This window comes from Prunus avium, chromosome 2 (assembly GCF_965620075.1).
Source record: "Prunus avium chromosome 2, drPruAviu1.hap1.1, whole genome shotgun sequence".
Lineage (NCBI taxonomy): Eukaryota > Viridiplantae > Streptophyta > Magnoliopsida > Rosales > Rosaceae > Prunus > Prunus avium.
This window is the reverse complement of record NC_142285.1, coordinates 43,843,126-43,864,002: the sequence shown is the minus strand read 5'-3', so window position 1 is coordinate 43,864,002 and position 20,877 is coordinate 43,843,126. Positions and strand designations below refer to the sequence as shown.

The following is a 20,877-nucleotide window of genomic DNA, read 5'->3' as shown; positions in this document are numbered from 1 at the left end:
ATATACAAAACAGGCACACACCCGTCATGGGCAATGTCAAATTGTTTCTCAAAAAGTAGGAAGACAATGTGAGGTCGGGTAAGCAGAGGCCAAAGGAAGGAGAAGTGTGTGATTAGAGAGAAAGCCAACTTTACTTTCTTTTTTTTTCTTCCTTTTGTTTGATTACAGTACTTAAAAACAAAAGTGTTAGAAGAAGTGATCAGAAGCCTGAAGATGATATAAAAGCATCGATGTAGAGAAAAGGAAGACAAAAATTAAAGCACCTACTTTTATTTTACCCGAAATAAAGCATAAACATCTTGGTTTCTTGATTATTCTCAACGCATCAATGGTCTAGTCTGCTGCATTCTAGTTACTTGAGAGATGGTCAGATTTATTTGATCGTTTTTGTTCTTAATTAACCTTAATTAGCATGAATAATAACAGGTTTATTTAAAATTATAAAGGGGTCTTGGTACGATGCATGCATGCATGCATGTGCATGGCGGCATCACCAATGAGAGCGCAAAATGATGACATGATGCCCTGACTACGTAATGCGCATTATATATATGTAGAAACTAGAAACCCCAGACATTATATATATATATATATGCATATACATAATGATGACAACCACAATGGAATTACGATCACATAGTTTGTATATAATATTCTATATTTAAAGTTACGACAAAGTTAAGTAACTAGTAAAGTGTTCCAAGTTCCAACGTTTGAAAGCCAAACTTGTTTGTTAAGGAAAACAGAAACAGCCCACATGGGATGGGAGTCATAATCTGAAACTATAAGTCCAATGCATATGAAAGGGAAGGGAGAATACATACACTGCACTTTTTTGTATATCCAACAATATAAAGCCAGCGCTGCTGACACATCCTACCACTCATAATCCACCACATGACATGCATCTTTCTAATTTACAGACCATGATTTCTCTAATCAAAGTATCTTTAATTAGGATATTATATATAATACTAATCCTTTCTCAAATCAACTGAAAAAGCCGCCATCCATATCCATGGACCATGAATATGTTAAACGATAATTACACATCGACATATCTGCCTGTTAGCCTAGCCTTCTTTTGTAAAGGAATTCCAGATTACTTAGCTCAGTCGACTTTCTTCTGCAATGTCTACAAAATATTAAACCATACAATATATATATATATATAAAGCCATACAATACAACAACAGAACATCTAAAGCCGCCAAGCAAGAACGACAGCCATCTTAATTGCATGCATATTTGGATATTGTTGTTCAATTAGGGTTAGATTAAACATGGCCGATATGCAAATTGTTCTGGCTAAGGCTTGCAAAAATGTAGAGGCGCAGTATGTGGAGATGATGGTTCCTCTCTATTCTCATGGATGTGAGAAGAAAGTCAAGAAGACACTCTCCCATCTCAAGGGTAAACTAGTTTTACCTTTTTCATTAATTTTTTTAAAACCAATTTTATCCGAGTCTCTGTATCAATAATTTTCATGTATCTTTCTTCTATGTAACACTTTGTAGCAGCAATCGTTTCTTTGTTCTTCTGGCTAGGTGTTTCATGTTTGTTTAGTTTGACTAGGCCCTATCGCAGGCGCGTCACAAAAATGCAGCCCGCAAGGAGACAATGAACTTTTGTGGGCCTGTGTGTGCATATACATTATCTTACAGTCTGGGTTGGTCCAGTAACAGTTGGGGAATTAAGCTGCAGCAAAATACTTTTTCTACTCAACTAACTGGTTGAAACTTGAATTGGAAGTCAGTTTGAAATGATTAATCAATCTCAAGATATCAAAATGATATTTATGCGTATGTACAGGGATATACTCGGTGAAGGTGGATTACGACCAACAAAAGGTGACAGTGTGGGGAATATGCAACAAATACGATGTGCTCGCAACCGTGAGGAGCAAGAGAAAGGACGCCTGTTTTTGGAACCCCCAAGACAACACCATTGCCTTAGAATTAGAATCGCAGCCTCCCTCAGACTCAAGCTCTCCTCCAATTTCATCAACTTCAAGATACGCAAACTCTTCTTTAGCTCTGATCAGGGTTCGCTCTCTAAGCTTAAAATTGAAAGCATGGAAGAAAGTCTTCACTAGAACCTACTCGTTACCCTGATCCCGAGAGAGGCTTTCTCGAGGGTTATTCCTAATAAACCCTAATACTTTTGAATTTGTATCTAATTTTCTAAAAAATTAACTCGAGGGGTACGTTAAGGAGAATTGTCTGTCGACATCTATTCCCTATTATAATTAGTCAAAAGAAACTGGGTACTGGTCTAATATTATATACCCAGCCAGTCAGTCTCTCTCTTTAAATTAGTATTGTTTGGTAAGATTTGACAAGTTAGTTATTTCTTTGGTTTGATTTTCAGGTGTCAGCTTGATAATAATCAATCATACCTCCATCCCCATCCAGACACTGTTACGTTCCAACTATTTGTGGGTGCGTTGCAACTTGCATTGCACCTGCTTGAAAACACACAGAATTTTCTCTACGACTTTACTGCAAACAAACGTATATATAAAGCAGATCACATGGCATTTTGTCCTGCTGATTTCATGCCAAGCATAAAATATAGCATGTACAAGAGACTTTTTAACTTTCAAGCCACTTGCATATCGCCGACGCCGATCCATCCAAAATCGTCGAATGGGTTGTTGCCACGTGATCCAACAAAAAAGTTTGAAGACGTGAATACACAGAAGAAAACAAAAGTCTTATAACAAGGCGAACAAAACGTTGGCCTGAACAACTTTAATCATGACTATTTAAGCGTAAGCCGACCAAACCCCACACACTGTGACAGTCCGTTGGGCTGAACAAGTTAATTAACTTCCCCATATAGTAATTTCTATCATAAAATCAAAGAGTAATCATAGAACATACCAGAAAGAAAGTTGAAAAAAACGCCACCGGCTAGCTTAGCGACATAGCTTGCTTATATTATATATTATGTAGCGTGAATTTTGAATTCAATGGGGGCTAACTAATAATAAAGTCCACACGTTACAACAACAAAAAGCTACGTATATAACAAGGCAGAACGCTTTGAAGGGGAAGGGTGTCTTGTAAATTCTATCAAGCTAGCCACCTACCAACGCCAAGCTCTCCTTTCTCTGCTTTGAATTGGTGTGTGGAGGAGGAAAGGAATCTGAAGAGAATGATAAGGGTAGGCCTCGTTGCAGAGCTGTTAGAGGCATATACAGCAGCGCTTTCGATGATGACAGAGCACCTCTTACCGCCACCACCACCGCGGCGGTGGCGTAGCGCCCGTTTTGATGGTCTCATCAATACTCTTCGTTTAGTTTCTCGCCCGGCCTCAACTCCCGACTCTGCCTCTTCTTTCTATCTGTACTTTTAAACTTAAATTTGGTTACTTAATTTGCAATATCTTTGTTCAATTTTTAGGATGCTGTACTACGTGCGTCCTTGAAATGGTGTACATCTATATTTATGAAATTCTTTGTTTTCTTTGGTTTATCTCTTTTTTTAAATTTTTTTTTATAAGATTTACCTGAGAGAGAGAGAGAGAGAGAGAGAGAGAGATGTTTGTCTGAGATTTCCGGGCTGTTATTAAATTTGGTTTGTTTTTCCCTTACTATAGTAAATTAGTGATAGAAAGCTCGAGCAGTCCACCGACATAATGGTGAAATATTCAAAATACCAGAAAATGCCATTGGTTAATGCAAACATTAAGAATTGAAATTATTAATTAAATGAGGATACTATGGTAAATTCACACTTTTTAATATTAAAAAATTTAAAATTAAAAGAAAAATCAAATAATGAATCCTATTTTTATGGAACACAACTACCCATTATCTTTTTTAATTCTAAAATAAATTTAACATTTAAAAAAAAAACCTCTCGCAGGCGCAGAAGCGTGTGCGAAAAGGCTAGTATGTGTTAAGCAAGCAAACGGAAGAATTATAATATTAATTTGACATAAATAACCTAAATGATGGGATGGGATCATGGGACTGCCTATTAGGTGACAAATTTTTATAAGCTTAATTATATTTAGATATATCCACTTTACATATGTTATGTGAACCTCAACTCAAAAAACAAAACAATCACTCCATGTTCCTTGTTGCTTGTTTGGTTTTTTTATCACAATAACCTCGCGACATATTATGTGGGACCTATTCTTTCCCATAATATATAACCTCTCTCTCTTATTTTATTTTATTTTATAATTTTTATATATGCAAATTAGAGTTTAAACGAAATCCGATTTAATTGATTTTGTTTTAAAAATGACTTCTAAATTGGGATTCAGATTTAAAAAAAAAAACCATTTATAATGAATATTCAATATCATATGAACTATTAATAAAGCAACATTAGAGAAATAGGTTGGCCGAGAAACCTAATTTAGACCTTGACTACATTGGAATGTCATACATGCATGTGGCGAAAAACGTGCATGTTCTTGACGATTTTTCAACACATGTGAATATATCATAATTAGTAAATTATAACATGTTTAGTCACTTCTTCTCACTACATTTAATCAATGTGGGATATCCGTCTCTTTATAATATCGAGTTTGAATCACCGCTTTATTAACTAGAACAGTTTATAATATCACATTTTCGGAAAAAATAAAATAGAACAGGATATCCATCCCTTCTATGTTGTGTGTAACATATCCATTATGTGTTGCATTGCCCATATAATTCAATTGAAACAATGTAAAAGGAGAAAAACCAAAAATAAAAATAAAAATTGTAAAAGGGGAAGAAAAGCTAAACGTCAAAAAGCATGAGGTGGTAAATCATTTATGCACAATTACATGGGCTTCTTTGCAGATAGGCATAAACCGAAGGCCAAAACTTAAAAACAGAGTGACGTTCACCCAAATTCTCTTTCCTTGTTTCTCTTGGACGGTGAAGACCCAGAGGACACTGCCACCAGTCACCACCACTGGCTCTGCCTCTCTCTCTTCACTCGTCACTGTTGTGGTATGAATTTCTCTTCAATTAATGCAAAATCTCAGATTTCTTACGATTTCCAAACGGATTGATGTGGTTTAAATAGAAATAGAAGAATTCCAAGATTTGTTTAGGATTTTGTTGTATTTAATCATCTGGGTTTGGTTTGGTTTTCTGATTGCTGTAGCAGTAGGGCTTAGTTAAGCAAGACAGCTATTGATATATTTGATGCTACCGTTTTATAAATTTTGCAGCAGCTTTGCTGCTTTTGTTCCTGCTTGTTTTCTCTTCGTAATTGGGCGATTGCTGAAAACCGACGATTCGGTCGTCCTCACTTTGCAATTCTCAGAACATCATATCTTTCCCTGATATAATTTCATTGTTATTCTATAATCTTTATGTTGTTTGATATTGCGTTCTTCATTAATTTTTAATTTTTGTTGAATTTTTTAACTCTTATTGTTATTTCAAAAGCTCTTAATTGATGTAATTCTTAGTGGGTCTTGATCAATTTACTTAATTTTTGTGTTAGAACCAAAATATAAGAATGACGGGATTTGGGTCGTATGGAAATGGAGGACCTTATCCATATTCATCATCGCCTTCAAGTTTATCGGCTTTAGCGCCACCTTTTACTGTCGATCGGTCTGTGCCCAAACCCATTTCAAGCCCACTTGTGGATGTGACCGAGACACCTTATGTTGCCCCCTTGAATTCTTCTTCGCACAATTGGCTTCCTTCTCACCCTCCCATTACAGGGTCCAACTTCTTTGCCAACCCTACCCCAGAGTTCAATTCATTGCCTTCATCAAATGCGTATAGATATGCAGGCTCGCAGACTGTTGACCCACCCAATACAACTTTGCCTCCTTTGAACACTATTACACCCGCTTCATCCAATGCATTTACATATGATCAATCCTTGGATGCTGTTGCAACTAGTTTTGTTGAGGCCAAACCATATTATCCCTCTTATTTGTCACCTACAATTCACGGGGATAGTCCCTTGGTGGTTCCTGATCAACCTAGTTATGATTGGCTATCTACCACTCATTTTGCTCCCTTGGATGGCTGCTCTCACAAGGATTACACTCAAAGGCCGCCTGATTTAAAGTACACAGCACAGTGGGGTGGCTTGTGGAATGGACTGGCAGAGTGGGAGCAGGGTAAACAGGGAGACTTTGATGGAAGTTTCTGCTCAAAGAATACTGATGTATCGGGCTCATTTCTATACAAGAATTTCATGAACCAAGGTATGTATTCGCCACAGTTACATGTCTATGGAATGTTTTCCGGTGGAAATGTTTGGAAGCTAATTTAACTCCTCTTTGTCTTATCATGGTAGTTTGTCTCGGATGTTTTACTCTGTTTTTAAAATTTTGTCTTTCATAGTGTTCATGATTTCAAACAATTATCTTTTGTCTACTTCCTGTTTGTTTTGCATGTTGCACTTTCAACAATTTTTGTTGAATAATAGGATGAGCATGTGATTCTTTTCTTACTTTGTTTTCCGTTAATTATCTGTATAATATGCAGAACCTCATTCCTCCAATAGCTTGAACTCATTTGAAGAAGCATCCCATGGCATCAATACTCTGGGTTGGGAAAAGCCTGGTGGGTCTGGAAATGCACACTTAGGTGATAAGTCCTTTGTGGGGAAAAATTCCAAATTCACCCCTTCTGACTTTTCAAAATCTATCATGGGATCCCTCTCGGTAGTTCCAGAAGCCCATCTTAAGGCACCATCCTCACAATGTGTCACTAAGACCTCAAACTGTAAAACACCATACAGTGTGTCATCTGAGACACGACAGCTTGATGCTAGTCTGGATTATATTACGTCCATTTCAGAGTCGTCCCCTGCCTTTGCCACTAGAACACCAGCACTTGGCACTAAACTTTCAGAACCAGAGACAGGTTTATTCAGAAGGTTGAATTTCATAAGTGATGCAGCTGATACAGATCATGGTGATTATTATTCCTCTGTTGTACAAGAGTCTCATCTGCCACAAATTTCTGAAGGAAAAGTTCTTTTAGATTCAAGCCAGCTTGGCTTTCACCTTGGAGCAAAGGATTGCTTCTCTGCAGAATCATCATCAGCAAGAAATGAGGAGCTGTCAAATAATAGAAATATTATCAACAAGGATGCCTGGGATAAAGTGTTTAAAGCAAAGCCTGGACTTCAAAATTCTCATGTTGGTCTTGATGGTTTTAATATGGCATTTAAAACAAATGAAACCATCAATTCTTTTTTGAGTTCGTCTGAAAATGTAGATCCTAATAACCCAGGTGTGGACTCGCCATGCTGGAAAGGAGTTCCTGGTAGTCGTTTTTCTCCATTTGGAGCATCTGAAGATGGAGTACCAGAACAGATAAAGAAACTAGAGGACTGCAGTGGTTTGAATATTCACATGCCGATGTTTCCACTAAATGCTGGTGAAACTGTTTCCTCCCATAAGCCTATCAAGAACACAGTCGAATACAATGAATTTGGGTGGCTGGAAAATGGTTTGAGACCTCCTTTGAAGAGATATTCAGTTGCAAATTCAGCTTTTGGCGAACATAAATGGGATAATCCTGTGAAGACCACCTATGATCCAGAAACAAGCCATGATAGAGGACCTCAAAGTTACAGGGATGGCCTCCATCAATCAGGGAATGGAGACAAGTCCTTGGGTCTCCTTGACGATTCTCACGCCATGCAACAGGGTCATGGAGAAGATGGATTAGCAACGGAAGTAAAGCAGACATGGAGTTGTGTTGCAAATGTGAAATTGAATGCAAATGACACCATGGAATATGGTTCATCACATGTGCCTTCTCATGTTGTGGAAAATGTATTGTGTTCTTCTGCAGAGGATGCTGCTACTAAGCTTTCCAAATCAGATGGGGAAGAATCTATGCTGAAAGTGGATATCCAGATGCTTGTTGATACATTGAAGAATCTGTCAGAATTGCTGCTTACTAATTGTTCAATTGGCGTGTGTCAGTCAAAGAAAACAGATATTGCGACCCTAAAAGCTGTGATCAATAACCTGCATATATGTATATCGAAGAATGTTGAAAAATGGTCGCCTATGCAAGAATCACCAACTTTCCAGCAAAACACTTCTCAGTGTTATGCAGAGTTAAGTGAGCATCATAAGGTATGGTGCTTAATTTTTTTGAATTTTATTCCAAAATTTAATTTGTCTGATGAGTAATGTGTGTTTCATTATGCAGTTACTTACCATCTCATACTCCTGAATAATTATGTTTTGCTTGGCCAAATAATCTCTTCAGGTTCTGAGTGCAGACAGGCCCCTGTCAGCATCTGCCCCTAACATTCAGGATCAAGTTATAGGTTCCATTCATGTGAAAAGTGACATAGACATGGTGAAAGAAGATAAAATGACCCAGGTACTCTATCTCTAGCATCATAGAGTATAATGCTAAGTTGTTTTCTTCCCATTGAGGGATGAGGAAGTATAAATGATTATGTACTTATTGTGTCATGGACCATGGTTTTCTAGGCTATAAAGGAGATTCTTAGTGAGAATTTTCATTCTGAGGAAACAGACCCTCAAGTTCTCTTGTACAAGAATCTTTGGCTTGAGGCTGAAGCTGTATTATGTTCCATTAATTATAAGGCTCGCTTTAATCGTGTGAAGATAGAAATGGATAAGTGCAAGGCAGAAAATTCCAAAGGTTGATGTTCTCAAACTCCGTAGTTTTCTGTCATATAAAGGATAAACTTATATCTTATCTGATTTTCTTTATTTTTTTTTTATGATTCTTTTTCAGACGTCTTTGAATATACTGCAGATATGATGAAGCAATCAAAGTCTGAGGTTTCCCCTGATTCAAACCCAGTTAATCCATTAACACCTGAGGCTCAGGGTTGTCCAACTTCAAATGTTCAGGATTTACCCATTTTAAGTCAGGAAGATGAGGTTTTGGCCAGATTTGATATCTTAAGGGGCCGCGTTGAGAACACAAATTCCATTAATGCTTCCAATGCGGGTGAATCCAGCTCCAAGGCTTCTCCTGAACCCAGCAAGGTTGAGAGAATCGCACCTGAAGCAAATGGTACCCCATCACCTGGTATCTCCATCCAGGATTCTTCCACATCAAGCACAATTGGGGTGACAGATGATTATGAGGCTTCTGTTATGGCCAGATTTCATATCTTAAGAGACCGGGTTGAGAAATCAAAGTTCATTAGTGCTGTCAATATGGAAGAACCATCAAGCTCCAAGGTGTCTCTTGAACCCAAAACCGATGTCATTGTACCTGACAGAAGTGATGGCTCAGTGTCTGAGTTCAATCTTTTTCAGGACTCTCCTCTTTCAATCACAACCAGCCAAGCAAATGATTGTGAGGCTTCTGTTATGTCAAGACTTCATATCCTCAAATCCCGGGTTGACAACTGTAGTGACATGCATACAGAAGGGCAACAACTGCCAGAACCCAAGATTGACGTAATTGCACCTGACACAAGTGATAGCTTAATGCCTGAGTTCAGCATCCGTGATTCTCCCGTTTCAAGAGCAACCAGCCAAGCCAATGATTGTGAGGCTTCTGTTATGTCTAGACTTCATATCCTCAAATCCCGGGTTGACAACAGTAGTTACATGCATAGAGAAGGGAAACAGCTGCCAGGAATTGGTGGTCTTGGAAATGCTGGTAAGAGACACCCTTGGCCAATTATTAGCAAGAGATCAGAGGGTGGAAGTTCAGATATAAAAGAGCGGCCTATTGTGCAAAGTTTCAAAGCTGACAGTAGTGAAGGCAAGTTGGATACTGCTAAGGAGTTCCATCTGTTCGTTGAGGACGATCCACTGACACAATATTTCAGGATCCACAAGCCTGCAAATCAGCTTCCTGCAGGCGGGCATGATAACTCTTCATCAGATTGGGAACATGTCATGAAAGAGGAGATTTGGGGGCAGAACTGTTGAATATGAAGCTGGAAACCCAGATGTACCTGGGTCGTGAACGATTCCTCTTTCTTCTGTGCTTAATGTCATATAGTGTCTGGGTATATGGTCGTGGTGGTTGCTTCAAACAGTATATGACTATTTTAAAAAAAACTCAAAAGTTAAAAAAGAGCTAAATGACTCTTTGATATGTTATGCATGTACAAAGTTTTTGAACTTATTTAAATATTCCGACCATATGTGTTTTGTAATTGTTATAATTATCATCATCTGGTCTTGCTGTCTATCTATCGTGTGGCCAGGTAAAAGCCTTGCATTTGATCATGAATATTGCAGTCTCAAGCAAATGGTGTACGAAACAATTTTACATTTTAAGATTTCGCCATCATAGATGTCCAATGTAGGATTTTGAACATATAACATGCACTATGTATAAGATATAAGATGCGACTTCAATGTTCTGTCTGATAATTAATTAACATTTTTTTATAAGTGATAGTCAACTTTAATCTAATTTAGACTACGTGGAGGAGGATCGAATTTGGGTGGGTGCGTAGGGAACACATCTGCTCTAGCCAACCTGGCTAAGCTCATGCAGGCAATTAATTAGCATTTTAAAAGTGTTTCGGTGCAAAACAAAAAAATCCCACGAGGGCACGACAGAAAGCCTCTTCCAAGACTCCAAGGGTAACAGCTATCTACCTGGATCCTGGTCTTAATTTGAGCTAAATTACAAACAACATTTTCTTATCCATTTTCAGAACTCTTTGACAAGGAGGGGCCTCATTTTAATGGAGGGTTGTGGGATATGAGGGCTCTAAATATTAAAAATACACTGCTTATTTTATCGTATTCAAGTCACCTTTGTCTGGACTGGAGACAAAACCTCATTGTTAGCTTTCGGTTTCAACCTGTTCCCAGGAAATCACATATAAAAAACTACATCCTTAACTGCATGCATTTGGATTTCCCTGTTTTCTGGTCAACCTGGCTCTGGCTGCCACTGAAATGTAATCCCAGTTCCTCATAAGTCTTGCTGGTGGCTTTTGATATGATGCAATAACAGTACAAGCTAGTTATATATGAACCCACTCTACTTGTCGTCTTCTTCTACTTGCTCAATAAGCATGTAGTAAATCTATGGTGACTTGGCAACAGCGACATTCCAGTCTACTGTCTGCCTGCCTGCCTATCTCAGTTGGCACGGGTTGCTTAATTTCCTGGATCTTTAATAATAAATTCACAATTAAATACACTTTTTTCCAGCTATAAATATTAATCATCCTGTCATAGGCCTCCAATTAAGTCAAGTGGGATAATTAACCAGTAAACGAAATGAGACCACAAAATCTAAATTGTGTATCTCTTGTTTTAATTGTTGCTTTGTTATGTCAAAGTGTGCATTCACAGCTCCAAGTTGGGTTTTATACGGCTTCATGTACCTTAGCGGAGTTAATCGTCAAGGACGAGGTTAGAAAAGGGTTCTTTAAGAACCCAGGAGTTGCAGCTGGTCTTGTGAGATTGCACTTCCATGACTGCTTTGTTAGAGTAAGATTAATGTCCCCTAATTAAGGCAACTTATTTTTTTCATGTTATCAATGGTCTCAACTTAACAAGGAACATAAGTATATTGGTAGATTCTAATATGCACGTATGTTCCTCCTTTTGGAATAACTTGACTACTAGAAATGAGGTTACAATTGTGTACTATATCTGTCAGGCTCGAGCTATTTGATTTTGACAGATAGGGTAAACTAATTTAATTTGTTGCTTCTTTAGGGCTGTGATGCATCGGTGCTCATTGATTCCACTTCCTCAAACAAGGCAGAAAAGGATTCACCAGCGAATAACCCAAGCCTACGAGGATTCGAAGTCATTGACAGTGCAAAGGCTAGACTGGATATCATGCGCTGATATAGTTGCATTTGCAGCCAGGGATAGCATAGAGATAGTAAGAGATACATCTCCTTTGCTTGAGTAGGTTTATATATATATATGTGTGTGTGTGGCTCCTTTTTGTATCAATTTCTTATCAAATCTGTGATCTCCATGCAGACTAAGGGGCTTGGATATATCGTTCCTGCTGGAAGAAGAGATGGCAGAATTTCACAAGCTTCAGACACATTCACAAACTTACCTCCCCCATCATTCAATGTCGACCAGCTCAGTAAACTTTTTGCAAACAAAAGTTTTACACAAGAAGAAATGGTTACTCTCTCTGGTATTAACAACTCTGATCTGAATTCTTCCTTGTGAAACAATCCTAAACACTTTTCTGTTGCTTTCAATACCATTAAGTAACAAATACAGATGTAATGAATCAGATACTGTGATTTACAGGAGCACACACCATTGGCCGCTCTCATTGCACAGCTTTCAGTAATAGACTGTACAATTTTAACAGAACATCAAGGCAGGACCAAAGCTTAGACCCCCCGTACGCTGCTCAGTTGAAGCAGCAATACCCACAGGGCAACACAAGTCCAAACTTGGTGGTTCCGATGAACCCCGCCAGCCCTGCCGTCACTGACACCAGCTACTACGCCGACATTCTTACAAACCGAGGCTTGTTCACATCAGACCAAACTCTCCTCACAAACTCAGCAACCGCAAACCAAGTCAATCAAAATGCCAAGATGCCCTTCCTTTGGAGGACTAAATTCGCTTCTGCAATGGTGAAGATGGGCAAACTTGAAGTCTTAACAGGCAATACTGGTGAGATTCGAGCAAATTGCAGGGTTATTAACAGCTAGAGACCAGAGAGGTTTTCTCATGCGTGCTCCTTAAACTTAAGGATGGGGATGCTTCAGCTTACTTTTCATTTCTAGTTATTTGTTTGTTTGGTTGTACTTGTATTTGTGTTTTTTCGGTCAATGGTTGTGCTTCTACTAGTTTAATAACATAACAAGCACCTTGTTTTTATGTAGTCTATAATCACCTAAGTCACAAAATACGTGCCACCGGTTACCCTATCACCATTTACCTATCAATCAAGTAATAAAGTAACCAAAAGATATCACAAGATGAATAATGAAATCCTTAATTAATTCAATTAAGAGTGAAGGGCATCAGCAAAACTAAAGACCCTCACTGCGAATGTTTTGAGTCCCCCGAAAAATGAAAAGAAATGCATAATCCAGCCTCATAGATGGGCGTCCAATTTAACTAATTACGACACCGATTCAAAAACACTCATCATCAAGTAAACAATGAGCAGAGGAAAATTATGATTGCCCAAATCAAGTTGTGAGCTCCATGATAGCACTGACGATGTCCCCGCTGTGAGTCTTGAGAGCCTTGACAGCTTTGCTCCTTGACACCCCAGCCTGTGTCATGACCAAATCAATGTCCCTAGGTTCCACCCCGGCTTCATCAACCTCTTCCTCCTCTTCATCTGCCTGAGCTCCAGCAGCCGCTGCAGAAATCTCTGATTTTGACATCACAGAACTCATGTCTGGCATCCTGAACTGCTGGGCGGCCTGTGTCTGCAGCTGAGAGCTCAAATCCTCTATCTTGGCCTCACCAAATATGACATAGGTCTCAGAATTTGGACTCTTGAAGACATCAGGTTTCGAGATGAAAAATAGTATCTGAAACACCCAAAAAGAGGAAACAATGAACATTGTGCATGTTATTACCATATCTCAATTAAATGAGCAGGAAATCAAACAACAACTTGCATTTTTGGTTCTCTTGATGGTGACCCTGCTAACACCCGTAACAGGCTTCATGCCCAGCTTCAACATTGCCTTTCGACTCTTCTTCTCACTTCTGCTTTGCTTTGAAGACTCATTTCCACCTGTTACTAATTCTCTAATCAAGATCACTTGAAGACAAAGATAGATAATATGCATTTCATTGCAATTAAGTAGCAAAGATGCTCTAGCCCACAATGAAACCTCAGCATGAATGAATGAAAAAGTTTGAATTTTTATAGTTCAGAACAATGCCTCAGGTCGAAAAAAATTTCAAAATTTCAAATCAAAATCTCCCAAGCTAATTTTTATGCTTTCATAGTTTCTGTTAATTCTTTTATTTTCTCCCTCTAACATGCTCCAAACCCAAAACACTCCAAGCATTACAGAAAATCCTGGAACAGTATATAATAAATCACAGAAATGACTAAAATGGAGCAATTGACGCCATAACAGTGAAAATCCTCTTCTCTTTCCGAAAGGGAAAGAGGGAGACCGATAAAGAAGATAAGACGAAAAGGACGACCTTGAGCGCCATCTTCCTTGTCATCATCATCGTCGTCGTCGTCGTCGTCATCCTCGTCGTCTTCATCCCTGTCGTTGTCGTCCTTCACGTCCTCAACCACGACTTCGTCTTCTTTCTTGTTCTGGCAATAGTCGCAGTATTGGGATTACTTAAAAATATAAATAAATAAATAAAAATGGATAATGTAAATGAGAATATTTAATTCCAAAAAGAAAAAAGCGAGGAGCTTTACCTGATGAGAGTGCTTGAGGGGTTGGTCGGTGGACAGGACATCGTCGGCCGCCTCAGGGTGAACCAGTGGAGCCGGTGACATCTTTGGCTTCGTCGTCTAAACTCTACAAAACTCTAAAACGGATAAATATGGAGAGTCTTAGCCGTTTGGCTCGCACGCAGCAGTCGATACGATAGGGATGGGGATGGCTTTTCTGTTATATCATTGATGATTTGCAAGGGTTTCACTTCGGATTTACCATTTTTACATGGGCCTCCAAGTTTTGGGCTTTTTATATCTTTCATTTATTGCTTCGGCCCACACAAACACACTAAGCCCATTCATTAAATTAAATCACGTAAATTGCAGTCGAGTCATTCTATAGTGAGATAAGGCCCTATCTCTTAATCATTAGATCAAATTAACGAGATAATCATTAGATCAAATTAACCAATTTGATTTAATGGAGATATATGGAATATTTATTTCTATGTGATTGAACAAGAATAAACATTTGGTATAATTTATTTATTGATTTTTCTATATATTCCATTACAGTTCTGAACAGCAAATCCCATTAACATAAATTCATTAAAAACAAGGAATTATTGTAACGTTTGATCTAACCCGTAATGAATAGCAAGCATTCCTTAAAGCATTATTTTTATTTTATGTGTAATTTTTCAACCTGTATGCATCATCTTTTTCAACAAAATTGGAGTGACCAAACACCAGTTACAATCAAGTAACCCCAAAATGTGACAGTTTAAACATAGCCACAGGGCAGTGATAAGAGTTTTTTTTGCCTTTTACTGTGTAGATATAATTTCTCATAATAGATATTCCATTTCATGATTCATGAGGCATATGCAATTCTGATTAACTCTACTAAAAACCACCTGCAGCTGCAACTGCTAAGAATAAATCAAATCAAACGCATAGAATGCTTCTTCTGCATCATTTCATAAGATGTAAACTGCATATTTTCAAGCCAGACATAATACAAAGCCAAGTCAAGTACCCCCTATGAACAACAAAATTACTTGAACTTGACCACCTAATAGCAAAACAGTTCACTTTTCTTGGTATTTCTGGTATACCATTAACTGCAATCTGGCTTAAAACAAGAGTTTGGGAGTTTGTTCATTTCTTAGCAGCTGCTTGCTGCTTCCTTAAATATCTTCTGGACTTCCAATCACCAATGTGCTCAGAAGCATGGCAATGTGCTAAATTCCATAGCCCACATGGAGCTGCTGAATCACATACATAGCAGTAGCACTGCAAACAAATGGTGAATTCAGTTTATATGTCATGTTAAACAAAAGAAATGGGATGCACTATAATTGCAAATATTTGAACTTGTAAACTCTATTACCAGCTCACAGTAGCTTTCGTGAGGCGTTGTTTCAAAAGGGAATTTCAGACAGAGATGCCTTGAATGTGGATAATCTCTACAAGCAACCTGCACATCATCAATTTAAATCAAGACAAGGCTTGATAAATTCACAAAACTAGCTATTCAAACCCCCCCTCTGAGTCTGAGGTATAAATTAGATGTAAATGCAACCCATTGGCCTGCATAATCATTCTATGTTTCGCTTCCAACAGAACTTGGAATTACAAATGACCAAGAAACATGTTTGCATCAAAAGTTTTATGCTTTCGATTTCTCTGCTTCAGTCAATATAAACAGATAAGTGTTAAAGTTCATTTATTTTTTCTTTTTTCAAGATTTAAAAAAAAAAAAAAAAGTTATCTTCTTTTTCAAAGACCTAGAAGGCTTACAGGCACAATGGGGTTACGATTTCCACAGCAACCAAACAGAGCAACAGAGAAAGAAAATTGATTGAAAACAAAAAAGCAGAGAGAGACATCAAATGGGTCATGGGGAAAACAAAAAACCTGGCCTTTCTCAGCAACAACGGCAACGTCAGGAGACTCCGGAGCATCAACATTATCACCAGCAAAATTATCGGACACGGATAACTTGGATAACTGAATGGGCTCAAATGGGTCGAAATCTAAGATGAAACAGTCATCGACTTCCTCGAACTGCTTGACATCGACCTTGTTTTTGACACAGAGAATGTGTCTGATGGGGCTCCCATCTTCCTCCAAGGAAGAAGACGAAGTTCTCGGAGTCACTCTCTTTTTCTTCTTCTGGCCTGAGGGGCTCGATAACTTTACCGCTCTCATGTTGTTTTCACTTTCCCCCATTCTCTCTGTCGCTCTTGCTCTCTTTTGGTTACCCAGGATTTGAATCTTTTCGAATTTCCTCGAATGCTGCCCTCTTCGCTGAACAATGGCGCTTAGACTCGCACGATCCCACATCATTAAACGACATGCTCCATTTTCGAAACGGAAACAGGGACCGGCATCAATTGAGAAACTGAGGTTCGATACAGCAAAGTGGCCCAGAAGGCCCATGGGCTACTGCTATACAACATTTAAATCCGATTTGGGCCGACAGGCCCATAAAAAAGATATGTGTAGTGTCCTTGGTCCCAATGATCAAATCATTAGAATAATATATCCCTTCACTTTGTTTGTGCCAACCAGCGAAATTCAATAAGTGAGGGTGTCATATATGGACTCCTCATGTGGATGTCAATTTGGAACTACGCCGGTTTGATCTCACCAAGGGTACGTAAGCAGTCTAGCATTTCAATAGACACAACCACAACTCAATTTGAAATCACATTTCATTAAACTTAAGTAAAGCTACTATTCAAATGAATCATGTGCTACGTAAATCGTTAACAAATATTTTAATCAGACACGTTGAACTAATGTTTTGTGATAGCTAATTAATGCTTTGTTAGTTGGATAGGTGCTATTTTTTCTTTTCTCTTTGGATTAGAATAAAGCTTGGAATGAAGAATGCAGTGCAGGGTTGGTGAAGAAGTTGATAAAAGAGGTGGCCTTTTGGATCTTTTCATTCTGAATTTTCTCGAGCTTTTTTTCCTCTCTCTCTCTCTCTGTGGGAAAACACTTTCTTCCAGAAGAATGGTGGGGCCAATATGTGGAATTGCACTCCTTCTGTTCACCAATAGCTGCATCCACTGTCTACATCTTCAAGGAGTTGGTGAGATGCTATCCCTTAATGGTGTTAGAAGTTAGATGTCTCTGTAAATGTTTAACTTGGTATGTGAAGACTATTCTTGTTGACTTGGTACACAGCTTTCGAATTTTGAACTTACATTCAAGAAGAGCCGAGGGTTCAAACCATGGACTGTCTTATTCTTTGTTTTTGTTTCTCATGAGCTCACTTTCAGGTCTTGAAGGACCAGTAAATAGACTGCTTCCTTTTGAGGCAATCACCAAGAAACTCAGCCATCTTCTTTTTGCTAGCAAACTAAGAGGTACTCTAGTTTTTACTCAACTGATATGAATCCTAACAAGAAGCAAACTTGTTACATCTTCAGCTTAAGTGGAGTAGAAGAAATCAATTATATATGATGAAGAAGCTAAGGCATAATTTTGTTGCCTAAGATTGAAGTAAAACCAAATTATATTAATTAGGTCCAATAGGATACCATGTGGATGGGTTCCACTTCCACTCACCTACTGATTTGATATCTGAGCTCAACTTTGGTAAAATATAACATTATAAGATACTAACTACAATATTAGATTATGGCACTTGTTATTTTACTTGTTATTGGTTTAGGGTTTAGGGGCACGCAAACGAATTCCTATTCCTTGCGGGTTCATTGAGTATGATATATACATATAAACCATGACAAGGACATTTTAATTTTATGCGCTTGGGTCTCATCAAACTCAAACATGCCACCTTTTTGGGCATGACTAGCATGACGAGAATATGATGCTTGATTACGGATGATAACATGTATATTTCTCTTGAGTATGATACTAGTGTCCATTTGACAATTCTCCCTAATTAGGCATCTTGTTTAGACTTTAAACCCTTCAATACGACATCTAAATGTATCGCACAATTTTCATAATATGTGTTACATCTATTCAATCGGAATTGTTTTTCAAAGATTGAATTAAGGAATTCACTCTTTAATATTAGAGTTTAGATTTATTAAATCATGATTACATTTGTTTGCATGAGATACAAATTTCTAAACTCTAATTAAGTTCAGGATGAAATTAAATAATTAATCAATGGTGAAGTTTAGAGCCTTAAAGGTCAAGATGCGTAGGACGTATGTGGGGTCATGTACTGGTGGTGGACACAGGGTAGCACATCAAGGTGGTGGGTGAGCGAAAACACCATATATACATATATTTAATGCCGCTTGTTAGCACACCCATTTCCTCAAGCCTCAGTCTTCTTCTCTGTTTTACCTTCCTCAACTTCTCTAACTCCTCTCTCTCTCTCTCTCTATAGGACTCTCTGTCTAAACCCAGCAAACCAATTCCAATACCAAAATGGGTTCAACTGGTGAGACTCAGATGACCCCAACCCAAGTATCAGATGAAGAAGCCAACCTGTTTGCCATGCAGTTAGCCAGCGCCTCTGTTCTGCCCATGGTGCTTAAGGCAGCCATAGAGCTTGACCTCTTGGAGATCATGGCTAAATCTGGACCTGGTGTTTTCCTTTCCCCCACAGACATAGCTTCTCAGCTCCCAACCAAGAACCCAGATGCACCTGTCATGCTTGACCGCATGTTGCGCCTCCTGGCCAGCTACTCTATTCTCACTTACTCTCTGCGCACCCTGGCTGATGGTAAAGTTGAAAGGCTCTATGGTCTGGGCCCTGTCTGCAAGTTCTTGACCAAGAATGAAGATGGTGTCTCTATAGCCCCTCTCTGTCTCATGAATCAGGACAAGGTCCTTGTTGAGAGCTGGTAACCTTTTTTTTCTTCTTTCTCATCTCAATTTAACAATCAGTTATTAATGTATTGTTAATAGATTGATCAAATTTTCAATGTTACTAACTGTGAGCTGTGACTTGATTGTTTTCCTAGTTTGTTCATCTAGGCCCTCCTTAGCCTCATTCGTTTAATCATTATGCTGGCTGGGGGATAAGCCAAATTATTTTATGGGGACTTGTTTAGCCGAGAAAGAAAAAGAAAGAAAAAGGCAGAAGATGTTGTTGAGGCCCTGCCAAACTTTTTTGACTATTGTGGATCATTTTAGTATAAAGAGACGATACTTGTTTCATACATTATATACAAACAAAATCACTACTAGTGATCTTTTGAGGATCACCATTCAACCAATTGGGAGTTGGAAAGTGGGGACCACCACTTCACCTACCAGGCTACCACCACATAGTTCATTAAACGACAAGCCGTTTTCTCCACCTTTATAAATTATATGATCTATGCTTTTGGCTATGTTTCTCAGTTTCTGTCTATGAATATTGTTGAGTGACACAAATGAATTGGATGTAGGTTACATTTACTATTTTTCCATTCTGGACTTGTGTAGGTATCACTTGAAAGACGCAGTTCTTGAAGGTGGCATTCCTTTCAACAAGGCCTATGGAATGACTGCTTTTGAATATCATGGCACTGACCCCAGATTCAACAAGGTCTTCAACAGGGGAATGGCTGACCACTCTACCATCACCATGAAGAAAATCCTTGAGACATACAAAGGATTTGAGGGCCTCGCATCCGTCGTGGATGTCGGTGGTGGGACGGGAGCTGTCGTTAACATGATCGTCTCAAAATACCCCTCGATCAAGGGGATTAACTTCGACTTGCCTCATGTCATTGAAGATGCTCCTCAATATCCTGGTATAAATGTGCATTATATTACCTTTTGCTTAGTAGATTTAGCCACTTCACAATATATATAAGTCCTTTTTGACCTCTGTGGATCTTTTGGATATAGGCGTGGAGCATGTTGGGGGAGACATGTTTGTAAGTGTTCCAAAAGGAGATGCAATTTTCATGAAGGTGAGCTAGAAATTATCTGAAACCTGCACTGTATCTTTTCAGTTATTTCATTCATGAGATTAGGTTATATATAATCCATTAATGATATGCTATGCTAAGGTGATGTTCATTATATTGGGAACTAATATCTAATTGGGCGTGCAATGTTACAGTGGATATGTCATGACTGGAGTGATGAGCATTGCTTGAAATTTTTGAAGAACTGCTATGCTGCACTTCCAGATAATGGGAAGGTGATTCTTGGTGAGTGCATTCTTCCTGTAGCCCCAGACAGTAGCCTTGCAACTAAGGGAGTTGTTCATATTGATGTGATCATGTTGGCTCACAACCCTGGGGGAAAAGAGAGGACAGAGCAGGAGTTTCAGGCCTTGGCCAAGGGAGCTGGATTCCAAGGCTTTAACGTCGCGTGCTCTGCCTTCAACACCTATGTCATAGAATTCCTTAAGAAGAATTGAGTGCTTAACGGGCTTGGTATGCTGTCATCTGCATACATATTGCTTTGGTTTTTGACATGGTGATCAGATCAGACCCCATGCGGAGTTTACATTACACCATATGTAGATTTTAATTGCACAAAAAGTAATAAGACGTGTTTTCATGTTGCTTGCTTGTACCTAGTGAGCTTTAGAAATTTGGATCCATATATATGACTTTCTTGCATCCAGAAATAAAAAAAAGGGTGGGGAAACCAAAGAAATGGCAACGAAC

At 38.6% G+C, this 20,877-nt stretch overlaps 5 protein-coding genes and 1 pseudogene across 7 annotated transcripts; 4 read left to right on the top strand and 2 right to left on the bottom strand.

The window, feature by feature from the left end:
- The first annotated feature begins 1,066 nt into the window (after positions 1–1,066).
- On the top strand, positions 1,067–3,479 carry LOC110749650 (Heavy metal transport/detoxification superfamily protein). The gene is made up of 2 exons (XM_021949800.2): positions 1,067–1,413; positions 1,813–3,479. Exons 1-2 carry the CDS (start codon positions 1,284–1,286, stop codon positions 2,112–2,114), a joined length of 432 nt encoding a protein of 143 aa, XP_021805492.1. The 5' UTR covers positions 1,067–1,283; the 3' UTR covers positions 2,115–3,479.
- A 1,328-nt stretch (positions 3,480–4,807) lies between these two features.
- On the top strand, positions 4,808–10,141 carry LOC110749643 (uncharacterized). Of its 2 annotated transcripts, none has more exons than XM_088248327.1 (6): positions 4,808–4,966; positions 5,469–6,189; positions 6,473–8,082; positions 8,219–8,335; positions 8,449–8,623; positions 8,741–10,141. In XM_088248327.1, exons 2-6 carry the CDS (start codon positions 5,484–5,486, stop codon positions 9,874–9,876), a joined length of 3,744 nt encoding a protein of 1,247 aa, XP_088104453.1. In that variant the 5' UTR covers positions 4,808–4,966; positions 5,469–5,483; the 3' UTR covers positions 9,877–10,141. The 2 variants fall into 2 exon arrangements, with proteins under 2 accessions (XP_088104453.1, XP_021805484.2); XM_021949792.2 differs by having other exon boundaries at positions 8,720–10,141.
- Positions 10,142–11,190: 1,049 nt separating this feature from the next.
- On the top strand, positions 11,191–13,425 carry LOC110749661 (peroxidase 5-like; annotated as a pseudogene). The gene is made up of 4 exons (XR_015833932.1): positions 11,191–11,403; positions 11,635–11,806; positions 11,911–12,076; positions 12,196–13,425. The product of XR_015833932.1 is annotated as a peroxidase 5-like (transcript).
- On the bottom strand, positions 12,880–14,504 carry LOC110749624 (nascent polypeptide-associated complex subunit alpha-like protein 5). The gene is made up of 4 exons (XM_021949773.2): positions 14,309–14,504; positions 14,077–14,197; positions 13,536–13,654; positions 12,880–13,445 (listed from the first exon to the last, which is right to left on the bottom strand). The coding sequence occupies exons 1-4, from the start codon at positions 14,387–14,389 to the stop codon at positions 13,095–13,097; spliced, it is 672 nt and encodes a 223-aa protein (XP_021805465.2). The 5' UTR covers positions 14,390–14,504; the 3' UTR covers positions 12,880–13,094.
- A 704-nt stretch (positions 14,505–15,208) lies between these two features.
- On the bottom strand, positions 15,209–16,714 carry LOC110749625 (uncharacterized). Its single transcript, XM_021949774.2, has 3 exons — positions 16,190–16,714; positions 15,663–15,749; positions 15,209–15,565 (listed from the first exon to the last, which is right to left on the bottom strand). Exons 1-3 carry the CDS (start codon positions 16,712–16,714, stop codon positions 15,431–15,433), a joined length of 747 nt encoding a protein of 248 aa, XP_021805466.2. The 3' UTR covers positions 15,209–15,430.
- Positions 16,715–18,552: 1,838 nt separating this feature from the next.
- Positions 18,553–20,782, top strand: OMT1 (O-methyltransferase 1). The gene is made up of 4 exons (XM_021949680.2): positions 18,553–19,110; positions 19,697–20,007; positions 20,105–20,169; positions 20,322–20,782. Exons 1-4 carry the CDS (start codon positions 18,692–18,694, stop codon positions 20,622–20,624), a joined length of 1,098 nt encoding a protein of 365 aa, XP_021805372.1. The 5' UTR covers positions 18,553–18,691; the 3' UTR covers positions 20,625–20,782.
- The last annotated feature ends 95 nt before the right edge of the window (positions 20,783–20,877 follow it).